The 13,877-nt window shown below is 32.0% G+C and overlaps 1 protein-coding gene across 1 annotated transcript in view; it reads right to left on the bottom strand.

The window, feature by feature from the left end:
- Positions 1 to 13,877, bottom strand: part of rempA (intraflagellar transport protein rempA) — a 76,229-nt gene that overhangs the window by 62,013 nt on the left and 339 nt on the right. The window contains exons 3-9 of the mRNA XM_080172129.1: positions 6,925 to 7,029; positions 5,776 to 5,828; positions 4,746 to 4,872; positions 3,996 to 4,052; positions 3,251 to 3,344; positions 726 to 872; positions 382 to 483 (exon numbers count right to left, since the gene is read on the bottom strand). Coding sequence (XP_080028255.1) covers positions 382 to 483; positions 726 to 872; positions 3,251 to 3,344; positions 3,996 to 4,052; positions 4,746 to 4,872; positions 5,776 to 5,828; positions 6,925 to 7,029 — 685 coding nt within the window. The remainder of the gene's footprint in view (positions 1 to 381; positions 484 to 725; positions 873 to 3,250; positions 3,345 to 3,995; positions 4,053 to 4,745; positions 4,873 to 5,775; positions 5,829 to 6,924; positions 7,030 to 13,877) is intronic.

Genomic DNA, 13,877 nt, shown 5'->3' with positions numbered 1-13,877 from the left:
ATGTTGAATATTTTAATTCTTAATATCCAATATCCGGGAAGCCAAAAAAATGTTGTTAACTGATAACTCAAAGCTTAATGACATAGCTAGCTTTGTTTTCAAAATTTTACTAAATAAAAAAAGTGTTATGGTAATTTTTTAAAAGGTAATTTCTAGAAAAAATTAAAATTGGCTTTTAAGAATATATATATGATCCGTTTTATAATTGCATCGTATTATAGACAGCTTTCCACACCTCAGGGATAATAAAACTGGTTTTAATCTTATGATTTTTCAATATAATATAAGTTATACATGATTTTTCAGTATAACAGATTATAATCCAGCGAATATTAGTCGGTTTCGAAGCCATACTGGAAATAAAATTAATGTACATCTTACCTAATAGCTCCATCTGCCTGTAGCACCTCCATACAACTTCCATTCTCGTTCAGGTAGTAAATGATGCCAGAACTTGAACCAACATACAGGTTCAGGTTCTCCCTAAAAACAAACAGGGATCTAAAGGGATAAGACAGTACATCCCTAATGATGATAACTACACATTTGTAGATTACAATTAATTGTTGAAAGGTTTAAACACTCAAATTAATGAACCAATCTATCAAAAATTATTAGGTCCCCAAAGTGGTTAAGCCAAAGAATATGAAAACGTTAATATAAAACTTTGTTATACGATCCAAATTTAATAACTTTTATATGCTTTGTATAAATGTACATTATACCTGGTTTCACCAAGGCCATATGCCCCGACCTTGCCAGTTTTGGGCCGCCATGATGAAAAGAGGTCAAGTGCCCGCTCGTCTCCAGCAACAGCTGCTCGCGCCAGGCCGGTCAGCTCAAGCAAACCTGCATCTGGACTCGTTACTGACCTACAATGAAATATCAATGTAAATCAGAGAGAGAGAGAGAGGGGAAAATGGGCTGTTAATTGCACTAGTCCCCAAAGTTTTACAAGCTTTCTTGGCATAACAAATTTGGGGACTTTTGTTTATTAATGATTGGTTGGTTCAAACGTGTTCAAACGTTTCAACCACTAACTATAATCTACAGAAGGAGTGACTTTGTGTATCATCACTGGGAATGTACATCAATTTATCGGCTATTGTCTTATCACTTTAGATCCCTGAATATAAATAATAAATGTTATCTAGATATCCTTCTAATAAAGTTAAGTAAAAGCTATGTCAGATGTGCTACACTAGTAGCTAGAGTAGGGAGAATTTGTTAGCCTTAAACAGGCGTAATTTATTACCATTTGAGTTCCAGAAAAAAGACGTGGAATCAAAGATTGAGTTGTTAAACTGTCATGGATAGCAATCTCGCTCGTACGAGGTAATTGACAGGTAAGCCAATCAATAGGACATACAAAAAGATAAGGAAGATAAATAGATAGATAAATACTAAGTCAAAATGTTTGTCAACTAAGATCTCAGAAATGGCTGGATTTAATTAAATTAGCAATTCTTCAGAATTGTAAAAAAAGGAATGACACTTGAATGCCAGTTTCAAAATTTAAAATACTCAAGATATCATTCACGTGCCAAAAATATGTTTTATAATATCAACAATAAAACACCTACAAGTAATTTAATTTTATTTTTGCAAAAACAAGCAAATATTTGATTTTTTTAAAAACTAAAAGAATTGTAAAAGGTTTAGTAATCACCATATACAATTTTAACTGCACAGCTGTTTATTATTAGGGCGTGTCGGTACGTCTGTTAGTTGTATTTGTTTTATTAGCATTTTGGGGAAATGCACTGGCAGATTTATATCTGTAAGAAAAGGGTCATGCAATTAACAGGTCGGTTTTCGAGAACTCATGTACTAATACTTGAATCTTACATCAGATGTACTAATATATTGATATGAAGTAATAAATTGGCCTGTTTATTATACTAGTCCACAAAGTTTTATAATAACATTTTCTTATTCGTTGGCTTCACAATTTTGTCAACTTATTGTTGAATTTTGATTGGTTGGTTTATTAAGATAAGTGCCCAAACGTTTTAACCGCTAATTGTAATCTACAGATAGGGTAATTGGGAATTTACATAAGTTTATCGGTCATTCTCTTATCCCCTTAGATCCCTGCATCGTCTATTTATTAAAAAAAATTTCTTTAATTTTCAAGCTTACTACGTATACGTTTTACCCTTGTTATATTAGTTACAATTAGATTGTTATTTGTATAATACATAATTTTTAGTTTTCTATGAAACTAATTTATCCACCCACAGACAAACAAATAAATAATTGAAAAGGTTTCTGCTACAAATATAAAAATGGTCTAATATACAAATTATACTTCTAATACTCCCACTTGTTTTAGGGCATATTTAGTAAATATAAAATTAAAGGATGAAGTTTTAACACACTTTTGCCAAACCGTGTGATATCAAGGAAGTTATGGAAATGTTAAATATTACTGCATGTGATATTAATAGTAACAATGATGGCAACATCCATAAAAGCTAATATATAAATTCAGGAGTTAAGTCAAACGAGCAGAATGTCAAAACTGAAATAAGAAGCTTAAACATCAATTTGTAAGTCTAAACAAAATTGATTAGAAATTTGTTACAAAAAAATTGTGTAAAAATAGGATACCATAAAGGGCTTAATTTCAATCTAATAACTTGTTTTCATAGATGCTTTGCTAATAATAATGTACATTATTGTCATAAGATCATTATTCCAAAAATCAGATTAATAGGATAATTGTATCATGCAAAAAAACTTTTTTAAAAAAAGTTAAAAATCATCATTTTTTAAATGGACGTAAGGACTTTCTGCTTTTCGCATTAAAAATAAGTTTAATAAAATAAATTCTAAGTTTGAATTATTATGAGCAAATATATATATATACCCTGGCTTTACAAATAAAAGCATATTTGAAAGTTTTCTCTGTAAACGCCCATGCTAATATTCATTATTTTAAAATAGTACAATTATTTTACATCATAGCAACAATTATCTATTATTAGAGAGTGAATAAAAAATTCCCAAACTTTATTTCCTTGAAATACAAAGTTATATGAAATAAATAAGTAGGTGTTCTTTGTTTTGTTTTAAACTATCAACAACTCCTGGACTGATTAAGTTCTTAATTTTATAGATGCTATATAGGGGAGCAGCTATTAGTACATATAACAACACTTACATAGTTTTATTATTTTGATGGTAAGGATTAAAACTAAAATTATATTATTATAAAAAAAAAAAATAATTAAAATTGAAAGCTTACCTAAACATCAAAGTTTTAATTTGATCTTTGAGCTCATGATGGAAGACAGTTGTCAACTGTCCGCTACGATCTAAACTCCATCCCACTACTGACCCTAGATAGATAGATATATGTTATATGTAGATAATTATATTTAACGTCAATTTTTGTTTGCTAAAAAGAAACTTATTTATTTGTCAGTTCCTTCATCCAGTAGGAGTGGAAGAGATGGGGCGAAGGAGGTGAATGGGGTGATTGTTATTTTAGCCAGCTGTGAGTATCAATATATTTGAGTACATGAAAATTTATTGCAACATCCAAGTTAATGGTATATCGATTATGTTAGGGCAATTACATCTTGTTTGTATAGGCAAATTATACTTACTGGCAGGCGGTTACGCCCGTAGAGGCCTTTAAGGACTCCTGAGTAAAAAGAGGGGCGAGGTCGGGGTAAGATCTCCACTTTTGATGTTAGTTTTAAAAATCTGCGATGTTATAATTTTAGGATTTAAGGATATCAAGCAATTACTTCAGATATTAAAAAAAACCAAGGATAACAATATCTATAAATAGTAAGCTAAAAAATCATGGATAGACATCCAGAACATAAACTACAGTGTCATAAATAATAAAACTCTATCTATTTCTTTCTTGAAAAGAAGCCGAGAAAATCACGTTTCCCCAAAATGTTTAAGACAGACGAACAGACGGAATTTTAAAATAAAGAGTAGCTTCGCTACTAACAGATTAAAAAATTTCCACTTACCAGCATAATCGCAAGTAATTAGTCTTGAGCCAGCTTTACTCCATTTCATCAACATTACTAAATAACAATAAATAGTTATTAATCAGATAACAAGGATGACAACATCCTTAAGTAGTATAGAACAAAAAACCATGAATAGCTAAATGGACAATGTGTTTTGTTAAGTGTACGTTTAGAGTCACTAAAAATGACTAGAAAATAAAAAAGGACTTAACCTTTTTATACAAAATTTGTATTAGCCTTATGTAGCATTACCTACAGACCTACGGACCAAGTTAATCAAATACTGTCTGTTTATTGATAAGGTTAATCTACAAAGAGAAATTTAGCTGTCTATCTTAAACAGAAGCCGAGGTATTCATGTTTCACTCTAATCCCCATGTGGCAACTCGAATTTCTCAGTTGAATACATGCACGCAACTTCCCCTGGTTGTGTAAGAAGGGGATTATTGAGTAGGTTTGGATACTCAATAGTCACTTACATAATATCAGTACTACCCTTATCCCAAGCTCCTCTGCGGTGAGCGTCATTCATTACGGTGACTTAATTTGGGACACCTGCCATACTCGGCGAGGGTGAGGTAATAATGAGTAGCTCTCATGAGATAGCGGGTCAAGTCATAATGTGCTTGAACGTGGAGCTTGATAGCACTAGTGGCTATACAAAAGTGTCTCAGCCTACTCCATGACTACTTAGGTCCAAACCCTAAGAAACTATGACTAATCAATCAATCAATTAATTGATAATACCTGCCGCATTGTGAATTGTAGGTATCTCAATACAGGTATTGGACTGGTCATTGAACATAAAAAGTTCTCCATTTTCCCATCCAACGGCCAGAATCTTTCTGGATGGATGCCAGGCTATTGAAGTCACCTGCAAGTGGACAATAATATTTATTTATCGCATCGCATTATAAACAGCTTTCCGCGTATATAAAAATATACAATTATATGATTGAAACCAATTTTGTTAACCTCGAGTTGCCGAAGGCATGGGATAACAAAACTGGTTCTAATATTATGATTTTTAATTTCGTAGATATAATACAATGCGATACATGACTTTTCAGTATTGCCTAGAATCAGTCCTAACCGTGCGGATTTTAATCAGTTTCGAAGCCATACTGGAAAAAGACATAATGCTACCGTAATTTAACGGATGTTAATCAAAGGACATCAAAGGAAGCTTCTCATAAGTTCAGGGAAGGTTAATATATGTTTTGGAGGGGGTACATCATACACGTCCAAGGGGGGGAGGTAATGGGGCAATTACCCCTCCCAAATTTTTTTTCATTTTACCCCCCCCCCTACCCCCCATTTAAAATTTACCCCTACCCTGGGGGTGCCGTACAACCATTTAGGAGGGGGTATATACCCCCTCCAAACAATTTTGGGGGGGTAAATACCCCCCCTAAAATAAAAAATCTCCAATAAAAAAAAATAGTATTAAATAAAATTTAAATTACCCCCCCATAAAAATTTTACCCCGGGAGTAAATTTTTTTTTTTTTTTGGGGGGGGGGTAAACTATATTTACCCCTGTCAACAGATTTCAGGGAGGGTAATTATCAGGGGGGGAAAAAAACTAAAAGTAAAGAGTGGAATTCCCCTCCATCTATACTCTCCCCTTAAGTGCACCTAGGGGCTTTAAAGGACGTAGCCGCTGTAATTCTTTCATAGTGATATATTTCCGTATATTTTGAAGTCGGAACAGGGTCCCAAATCACGTGCCCCCTCTATTCTTTTAATTTAATAATGATATCAAAACAAAACCTAACCTGGGCAGTTGGATGTTCTGGTATAGTAATCCCTTCTGCTTTTTCTCCATCATCTAGAACAATTAATCAGCTATTATTATTTAAAATAAAAAAAATAACGTTTAAAAGTTCTTTCTTAACCCAAAGACACATTAAAATTTCTACTAGACATCTATCTTTATCAATTAATTATCAGTTTGTTTTATAGCCATATATTTATTACACAACTTCTATTTAACTATATACTCTTTATTTAAAAGTAACAAGATGTCTTTCTTTCTTTGTATGTGTCTGTCTGCAGCTTAAGATCTCGCTAGCTATAGGTCTAGGAAATATATAAACGAGGATGACAACATCCATAAAAGCGAAGCACTGAAATAGTAGGACAAACAGTCATTAACACTTGTATAGTGTCAGAACTGAATAATAAGAAAATAAATGTTCGAAGCAAAATTGTAAGTAAATTTGTTGAAAAACTGCTTGTACAGAATAATGTTTATGGACATACTTACATTTTTAGGACTTGATTATAGAGTTGCTTCGCTTATAATATTTTATTTTGTTGTCCCAGGAGTCAATATACCAAAATCAGACTAAACGGATAATTAGATCACATAAAACTTAGTTGTTAAAAAAGTAGAAAATGAACATGTTTAAAATGGACGTACGGACATTCTGGTAATGATTATAGAGTTGCTACGCTTTCTAAATCGTACCTTACTAGTACAGGAATTATCATGCAAAGTTTGAAATCGATAGGACAATTCTAACATGCTTAAATTAACAAATAAAAGCTATCTATCTCGGACGGACCGACGGACGTACGGACTGACAGACCGACCCTAATTATAGAAAATCTTTGCTTATAAAAAATGTCTTCCAAAATGTCTGCAAAATCTATGTGTCTATATATAACTTTATTTATTTCATCTCATTTTTGGTGATCTACCTATCAAGGCTCAGCAGCCGTGCGTCCGCCACGAATAATCCTCAAAATTAAACCTGTTTTGATGCTTTACAACTTTTTTTGAGGGGGGGGGGGGAAGGTTTAGACTTTAAGCTGATTTTTACAATTATTCAAGGTTGGTTAACATGAGGCATACAGACAGCTCTGACGCGCGGCTGCCGAGACCTACTTTCTAATTATAAAATTAATTTTACGAATATGACCTGAATAAACAGTAACATATCCTCCTTTATCCTCTGAGTAGGACCCAACAGCCAGGAGGGGGAGTTTACCATGCCAACTTGAGTTTACGTGAATATTTCCAGATCCTTTTTTCAAAAGTATATTCATAGATTTTTAGTAATTTTTTAGACGATTTTTTTTGTAAAATTATGTATTTAAAAATTAAATTGGTACTTCTATCGTGATTTTGGCCCCTCGGGTCTAACAAAACAAATTTTTTTATACAATATTTTTGTGAATATATTTTTCCTCCGTCCGATTTGATCGCACAATCAAAATACAAGGACATTATATGTCTGAAAATTAAAGTAAAATAATAGAGGGGATATAAGCTATATGTAACTTTGCCCACGAGGTGGCGACCCTGTCTCAATTTTATACTAGGTGTTTGAAATCAGCTAACAGCGTCGGAAATATAACAACAGCCAAGTTCCTTCTAAAGAACCAAAAGCAATTTGCTAGAAGACGAAAAGAGTTTCCACCAATTTGGCCAAGTCTGGGTGAGACATCTATGCATTTATTGTCTGATGAAATATAACTAAGAATTTATTAAATATTTAGATATTTTCTTAACTAGAGTAATTGTACAAAAATATTTTCTAATGATGAATAACAAAATTACTTAGTTTCTATTGGTTGAAAAGTTTGAACGTTGCCAGTTTGAATTAATCAAATTTTGACGAAATAATTTTTTATTTAACTCTTAAGATGGGTTTATTAATTAAGAAAAAATTCAATATTTACAGTTTAAACTAAACAAAACGTTTGACACTTTAATATAAATATTTAAAATAATAATCATAATCACAGTAGAGAATAATATTAACATTAATAGTTAGCTGTTGCATCGTATTATAGACAGATTTCCCCGTATATTGAAATTGTCTGTAATACGATGCTTTACATGATTTTTTAGTATGCGTGAAAATCAGTTTTAATCCAGCGGATATTAATCAGTTTCGAATCTTTACCTACAAACCTGGTTTAAATCTTTAAATTTTTCATTTTAATATCTGCGGAAAGCTGTCTATAATACGATGCGATAATAAATATATTATTACAGAAAATATCTAAATAATGCGTATATGGTGCAACCTTGATAACAAACCAACAACAAAAAATGACAAACAAACATAAAAACATATTTAAATAACAATCCTTGCGTAGGTGTTGCACTGAGAGAAGCGAAGCTACTCAATAATAATATTTAAAAATAAGTCCATTGGGGATGGGGGGGGGATGAGAGGGTTTTACCCCCCTCAAGTTTTAATTCCCTGAATTGAACCCTACTAATATTAAAAAAAAATATGTTACCCCTCGCAAAACTTAAAATCACCCTATTTTACCCCCCTTAAAATTAAAAGCGTTAACTTCATTTTAAATTGACAAGGATAGGTACACTTATTTCCGTCAGTTAGGTGTATAAGGTTGGAGAAATTATGTTTCACCAATGCAAAACTATTTTTTCCTCCCCCCAAAAAAGCAAAAAAAAAATTCCCAAAAACCTATGGGTACATAAGTAATTTCCAATGGAAAATCTAATTCTTGTACTAAAATGTTTGATGGTAAATAATGTTTTTTTTTTGTAAGAGGGATGATTCTCATAAGTCCTACTGTTTGCGCATAGATTATAGTAAAGGGGTTCTCATCCTTCTAGTTTCTGGAATTAAAAGGATCATATTTAGTGCAGTTTACGGTGAAATGTTCCTTGTAACGAATATCTCCAACAATTTATAAACTTTATAGACTGCTAACATCCAAACGAGGGGACGTATAGATTATGCTTGCATTGAATCTCAACCGCCACAAGACGGCCTTAAAATATTTGAAATAGTCATATCTCAATAATACACAGTTATCTCGCAGTGCACATAAATGCGCGAAAAAGACTGCCAATTTCATTGACTTTTCTCAACTTTATGACTTTAATTAATAATAATGGTAATGGCTGATATATTATTGACATGCTGTTATTATATTGATATTATTAGAGGAGACCTTATGGTATTTAAATTGTGTTTATTTTTTTCTGGCTGACATATCATTATTTATTTTTTAAAGACATCTAATCCATTGGTTACATGATACTTATAGTTTTCTTTGTGTGTCTAAAAATACTTGCAGTTTTTAACAAGGCAATTGTCAATAAAAAGCTCTACTCAAATTTAGGACACTTAAAACGTCCTACACTAAAATTTATATTTTCGTTGTTTTCAAAAAAAGCTTTTAAATTAAATAAAAACGCCTACAATAACATTCTAACTGCGCGATGATATTTATCCTATCATATAAAGTAGTAGCATTTTTTGTCTATCCGGATCTCGCTAACCACTGAACCGATATTAGTCTCCTTTACAGTGAAGCTTCTTATAGGACCTGGGAAGGTTTTAAACTATTTTTTGGGAGGGTATCTTCACCCCCCCCCCCAAACAAAAAAATATTATTTTACTCTCTTAAAACTCAAATACAAAATAGGCTGAGGTTGACTTTTCCCCCTCCTACCCCTAGATGCTTCTAGGGGTGTAGCCGCTAGTTTATAATATCGTATTAGAACTGCTTTCAGCTGATAAAATTATAAGATTTATACCAGTTTTGTTAGCCCCGATGCTATACATAATTTTTCAGCATGGCTGAGAACTAGCTCTAATCATGCAGATATTTATTTTCCATATGATTTCGAAGCTATATTGGAATATACTATATATATATCAACCAGGGAGGGAGAACTGGCCCCGTAAAGTGGACTACTGAAAATCCAATTTTTTCTAGCAAAGGGTATGAGATTTGAGCTTAAGAAAAATGCGCTAAAACCTTTTTTAGATGTTGACACCTAAGTTTTGAATTTTAAATTTTACTGTACTTTTTTAATAATAACTGAAATATTTTTTTGATGTTCTATAAATGGTTATAAAAAACGAAGAAAATAAGCCATTAATCATTAAATTCTGATAACTATAAGTGGGGTAAAATTGCTTTCAAAAAAAGTTCTCATAAAAAAACACATTGTATTTAAAGTGTGGTTAACCACGGATACGAAAATAAATACTATAATCTACAATAAAAAGATACAGCAATTCAATGATTTTTGTTTCTATTGTTGCTGATAATTGCTATAAATCTTAACTAATTTATTCGTTTCTTGGTTAGCGAGATCTTAATGGACAGTAAAAACCCTTAATATATTTTTATAACCAATTCATCATAAAATTTATCAATCAACACGTTTATTTTTTTCACTTTTTCAATAAAAATTCACGTTCTAATGATATGAATAATAGTATTATAACTAATTCATAAATTTTACAATAATATAATTTCTGTTTATTGAATACATAAACAAAATAATTTTGGTATGCATTTGTTGTATTTTGAGAAAGCCATTGGTTAACATACATTGGTTAACATTGGTTTTAGCGGTATTTTACTTGTTTACTACCTGGTTATATTAATTGTATTGCTTTCCTATTTTAAAATGCGGTTGCTTTCCTTAAAATTGTCTATCTTAAATTAAAACCCCCAACATTATTAATAATTAATTAATACAATTATGTTATTACTAGAGCTATAAGGCACGCTTTTTATGCTAAGTCTGTGTATAAGGAGTAATTGAAAGTATAATTTACTCTCATCCCACTTCATTCAAATTGATATATCTCCCCACCCCCCCGAAAAAGCTTGTACGTCCTACATTATAGATGTTTTGAAGACGAAGAAAGTCATAAAAATGAGGGATGAGGAGAGGAGGAGTGGGAAAGAAAATCCCTAAAAAAGAGATTGATAATCCCTCATTTTTATGACGTCACATTGAGCGACTTTCAGCTTCTTCGATGTTTTCAACATTGTTATAAATATTCCAACGCTAATGCAATCAGGGGCGTCCAAGCTTTTTTTTGGGGGGGGTGTAAAATTTTTTTAAGGGGGGGGTAATTCGGTTTTGGGGGGGGTAAAATAGCGCACGAAGCGCGCCGCAAATTTTTTTACCCCCCCAGAATTTTTACCCCGGGGTTAAATTTACTTGGGGGGGGGGGGGTAATTACCCCCCCTGAAATCTGTTGGCAGGGGTAACATTTGTTTACCCCCCCCCAAAATTTACCCCCGGGGTAAAATTTTTGGGGGGAGTAATTAAAATTTGATTAAAAATTAGTATTAATTTGGGGGGGTTATTTACCCCCCCAAAATTGTTTGGGGGGGGGGGTAAATACCCCCTCCTAAATGGTTGGGTAGGGGTAGGGGTAAATTTTAAATGGGGGGGGGGGGGTAATCGCCCCATTACCCCCCCCCCCCTTGGAAGTCTATGAATGCAATGTTATTTTTGGGAGAAAAAATCGATAAAAAGAAAGTCGTCCTAATTTGGTTATGGATAAAATTTATATATTTATAAATCTTATCATTATATTAAAGTAACAGGATATCTCTCTGTTTGTACCAAAGGATCTTGCTAACCCCTGAACGATATGATTCTCCTGTGTGCAGGGTAGCCACTCATAGGTACTGCTGTGGAGATTTAAAAATATTTTTAAAAGCGAAGCTTTTCTATAATTAGGGTCGGTCCGTCCGTCCGTCCGTACGTCCGTCCGTAACGGATAGCTTTTTTCGTTAATTTAGGCATGTTAGAATTGTCCTATTGATTTCAAATTTTGCATGGTGATTCCTTTAGTAATTAGGTACGATTTAGAAAGCGTAGCAAATCTATAATCATTACCAAAATGTCCGTACGTCCATTTTAAACATGTTGATTTTTTTACTTTTTAAACAACAAATTTTTATGTGTTCTAATCATCCGATTAATCTGATTTTTGATATATTGATTCCTGGGACAACAAAGTATAATGTTATTAGCGAAGCAACTCTATAATCAAGTCCTAAAAATGTAAGTATGTCCATAAACATAATTCTGTATAAAGCAGTTTTTCAACAAATTTACTTACAACTTTGCTTCGACTCATATACATTTATATTATGATTATTCAGTTCTGACACTAAATAGGTTTTAATGTCCGTTTGTCCTACTGTTTCTGTGCTTCGCTTTTATGGATGTTGTCATCCTTGTTGGGTAGAGTACCATACCATCTCAAGAGAAATCGCCCCTGGAAAAAATACAACCCCCAATTTTTTTTTAATTTTTAAAAATGACTAAGATTAGCTAAAGATTAAATAACTAAGATTAACTAAAGAGGTCTCTAGGGACGTAGCTGCTAGAATATATATACAGGGTCATTCAAGAGAAATGATTTAAAAAAACTTAATTATGCATAGAAAATAAAACAATTATGTAGAATGCTTTATATATTAGGAAAACCTATTATGGGACATTTATGTTTCAAATATTTAAAAATGATTATTTCAACAAAATATGCCCTAAAAACCAGCTTTTCCAAAAGCCTTTTTTTCGAAGATTTATGGATTTAAAGGTTGTGCAAAACATATGCACATTTTTTAAAATTCAAATTGCGCGGCTTGTGTTAATAGTAAAAACATGTTACGCATACCATTAGAATCGCCATAAGCTCTATTTTTTGAAAACATAAGTACCGTTTTAGTACTATTTGTAGTTTAGAAACTATGTTGAAAAATGTGAGAAAAAGATTGAAAAGTTTTAGGTAATTGGAACATTTTACCACGAAGCTCCTATACTATACGTAGCACAGGAATGGTTTTATATATTTAAAAAACTAGAGCTTATGGCGATTCTAACGGTATGCATACCATTTTTCTACTATTAACACAAGCCGCGCAATTTGAATTTTAAAAAGGTGCACATTTTTAACAACATTTAATTCAATAAATCTTCGAAAAAAAGGCTTTTGGAAAAGCTGGTTTTTAGGGCATATTTTGTTGAAATAATCATTTTTAAATATTTGAAACATAAATGTCCCATAATAGGTTTTCCAAATATATAAAGCATTCTACATAATTGTTTTATTTTCTATGCATAATTAAGTTTTTTTTTAAATCATTTCTCTTGAATGACCCTGTATATACAAATGGAATATGTGGACATATTGACAGTGAAAACTTATCGTCAATTTAGGTTGCTAATATTGACCTCATCTATTGGTCAGTAAGTCCGTCCAGAAGTGGAAAGAGGGTGTACATTTATTTTTGCTACAAGTATCACTTTATTAGAGTAAATGAAAATCTGGTGCAACATCCAAGTAATAATATATCGATTTAGAGAGCTTAAATATTTCATTAATTTCTTGTATAGTTAATATGAAATTGTTTACGCATAGTTATGTCAACAAATAAAGGCATTAATATTTATTCACATTTTTATTGAAACATAGATAAGTTTTTGTTTATCTTTTAAGATTTTGATACCTACAGAACCGATTGAGTTCTCCTTTTTTAGAGAAGATTCATAAATGTCCTATAAGGGCTTTAGGCTATTTCAATGCCTTAGCTCCCATTATGGTAAGGGCGTAACCGCCGTTTCTTTTGTTACGTAGAATGTCACGTTTTCCAGTCCGTCTTATTTCGAAGGTGCTTTTAAATTACCTAAAAGGTTGCGTGAATATTATACCATTATTCTAAATTGTATTTATGTATACCTACTAAATTTATTTTAATGTAAATACACTTTGTAAAATCATTAAAATTTGCACACATTTTATTATACTTTTTAAAATTAAAAAAAAAATTAGCATAAACTTGTTTTATTTAATTCTTTTTAACACCTTGAAATTATTTTAACTAAATGTTTTTGCAGACGCCTTCCAAATTTCCGCGGCTGTAAGAAAGTTAACATGAGCTAACTAGTATCGGAAAATTAACAGCCGTTTGTCAAATTGGCAGTTGATTGGAGCAAATACTGTATTTTTGTAAATCATAGTTAGTTCTGAATAAATCTTCAATCTGTAAACACTTGAAGTACCTCTTTGTATAGAATCACTAGGCTAGGGGCTCTGTCGGGAACTACCGCCAGTTAGGGGTT

The sequence above is a fragment of the Acartia tonsa genome, chromosome 9, assembly GCF_053477335.1.
Source record: "Acartia tonsa isolate MP-2025a chromosome 9, ASM5347733v1, whole genome shotgun sequence".
Classification (NCBI taxonomy): domain Eukaryota; kingdom Metazoa; phylum Arthropoda; class Copepoda; order Calanoida; family Acartiidae; genus Acartia; species Acartia tonsa.
This window is presented reverse-complemented; position numbering and strand designations above follow the sequence as displayed.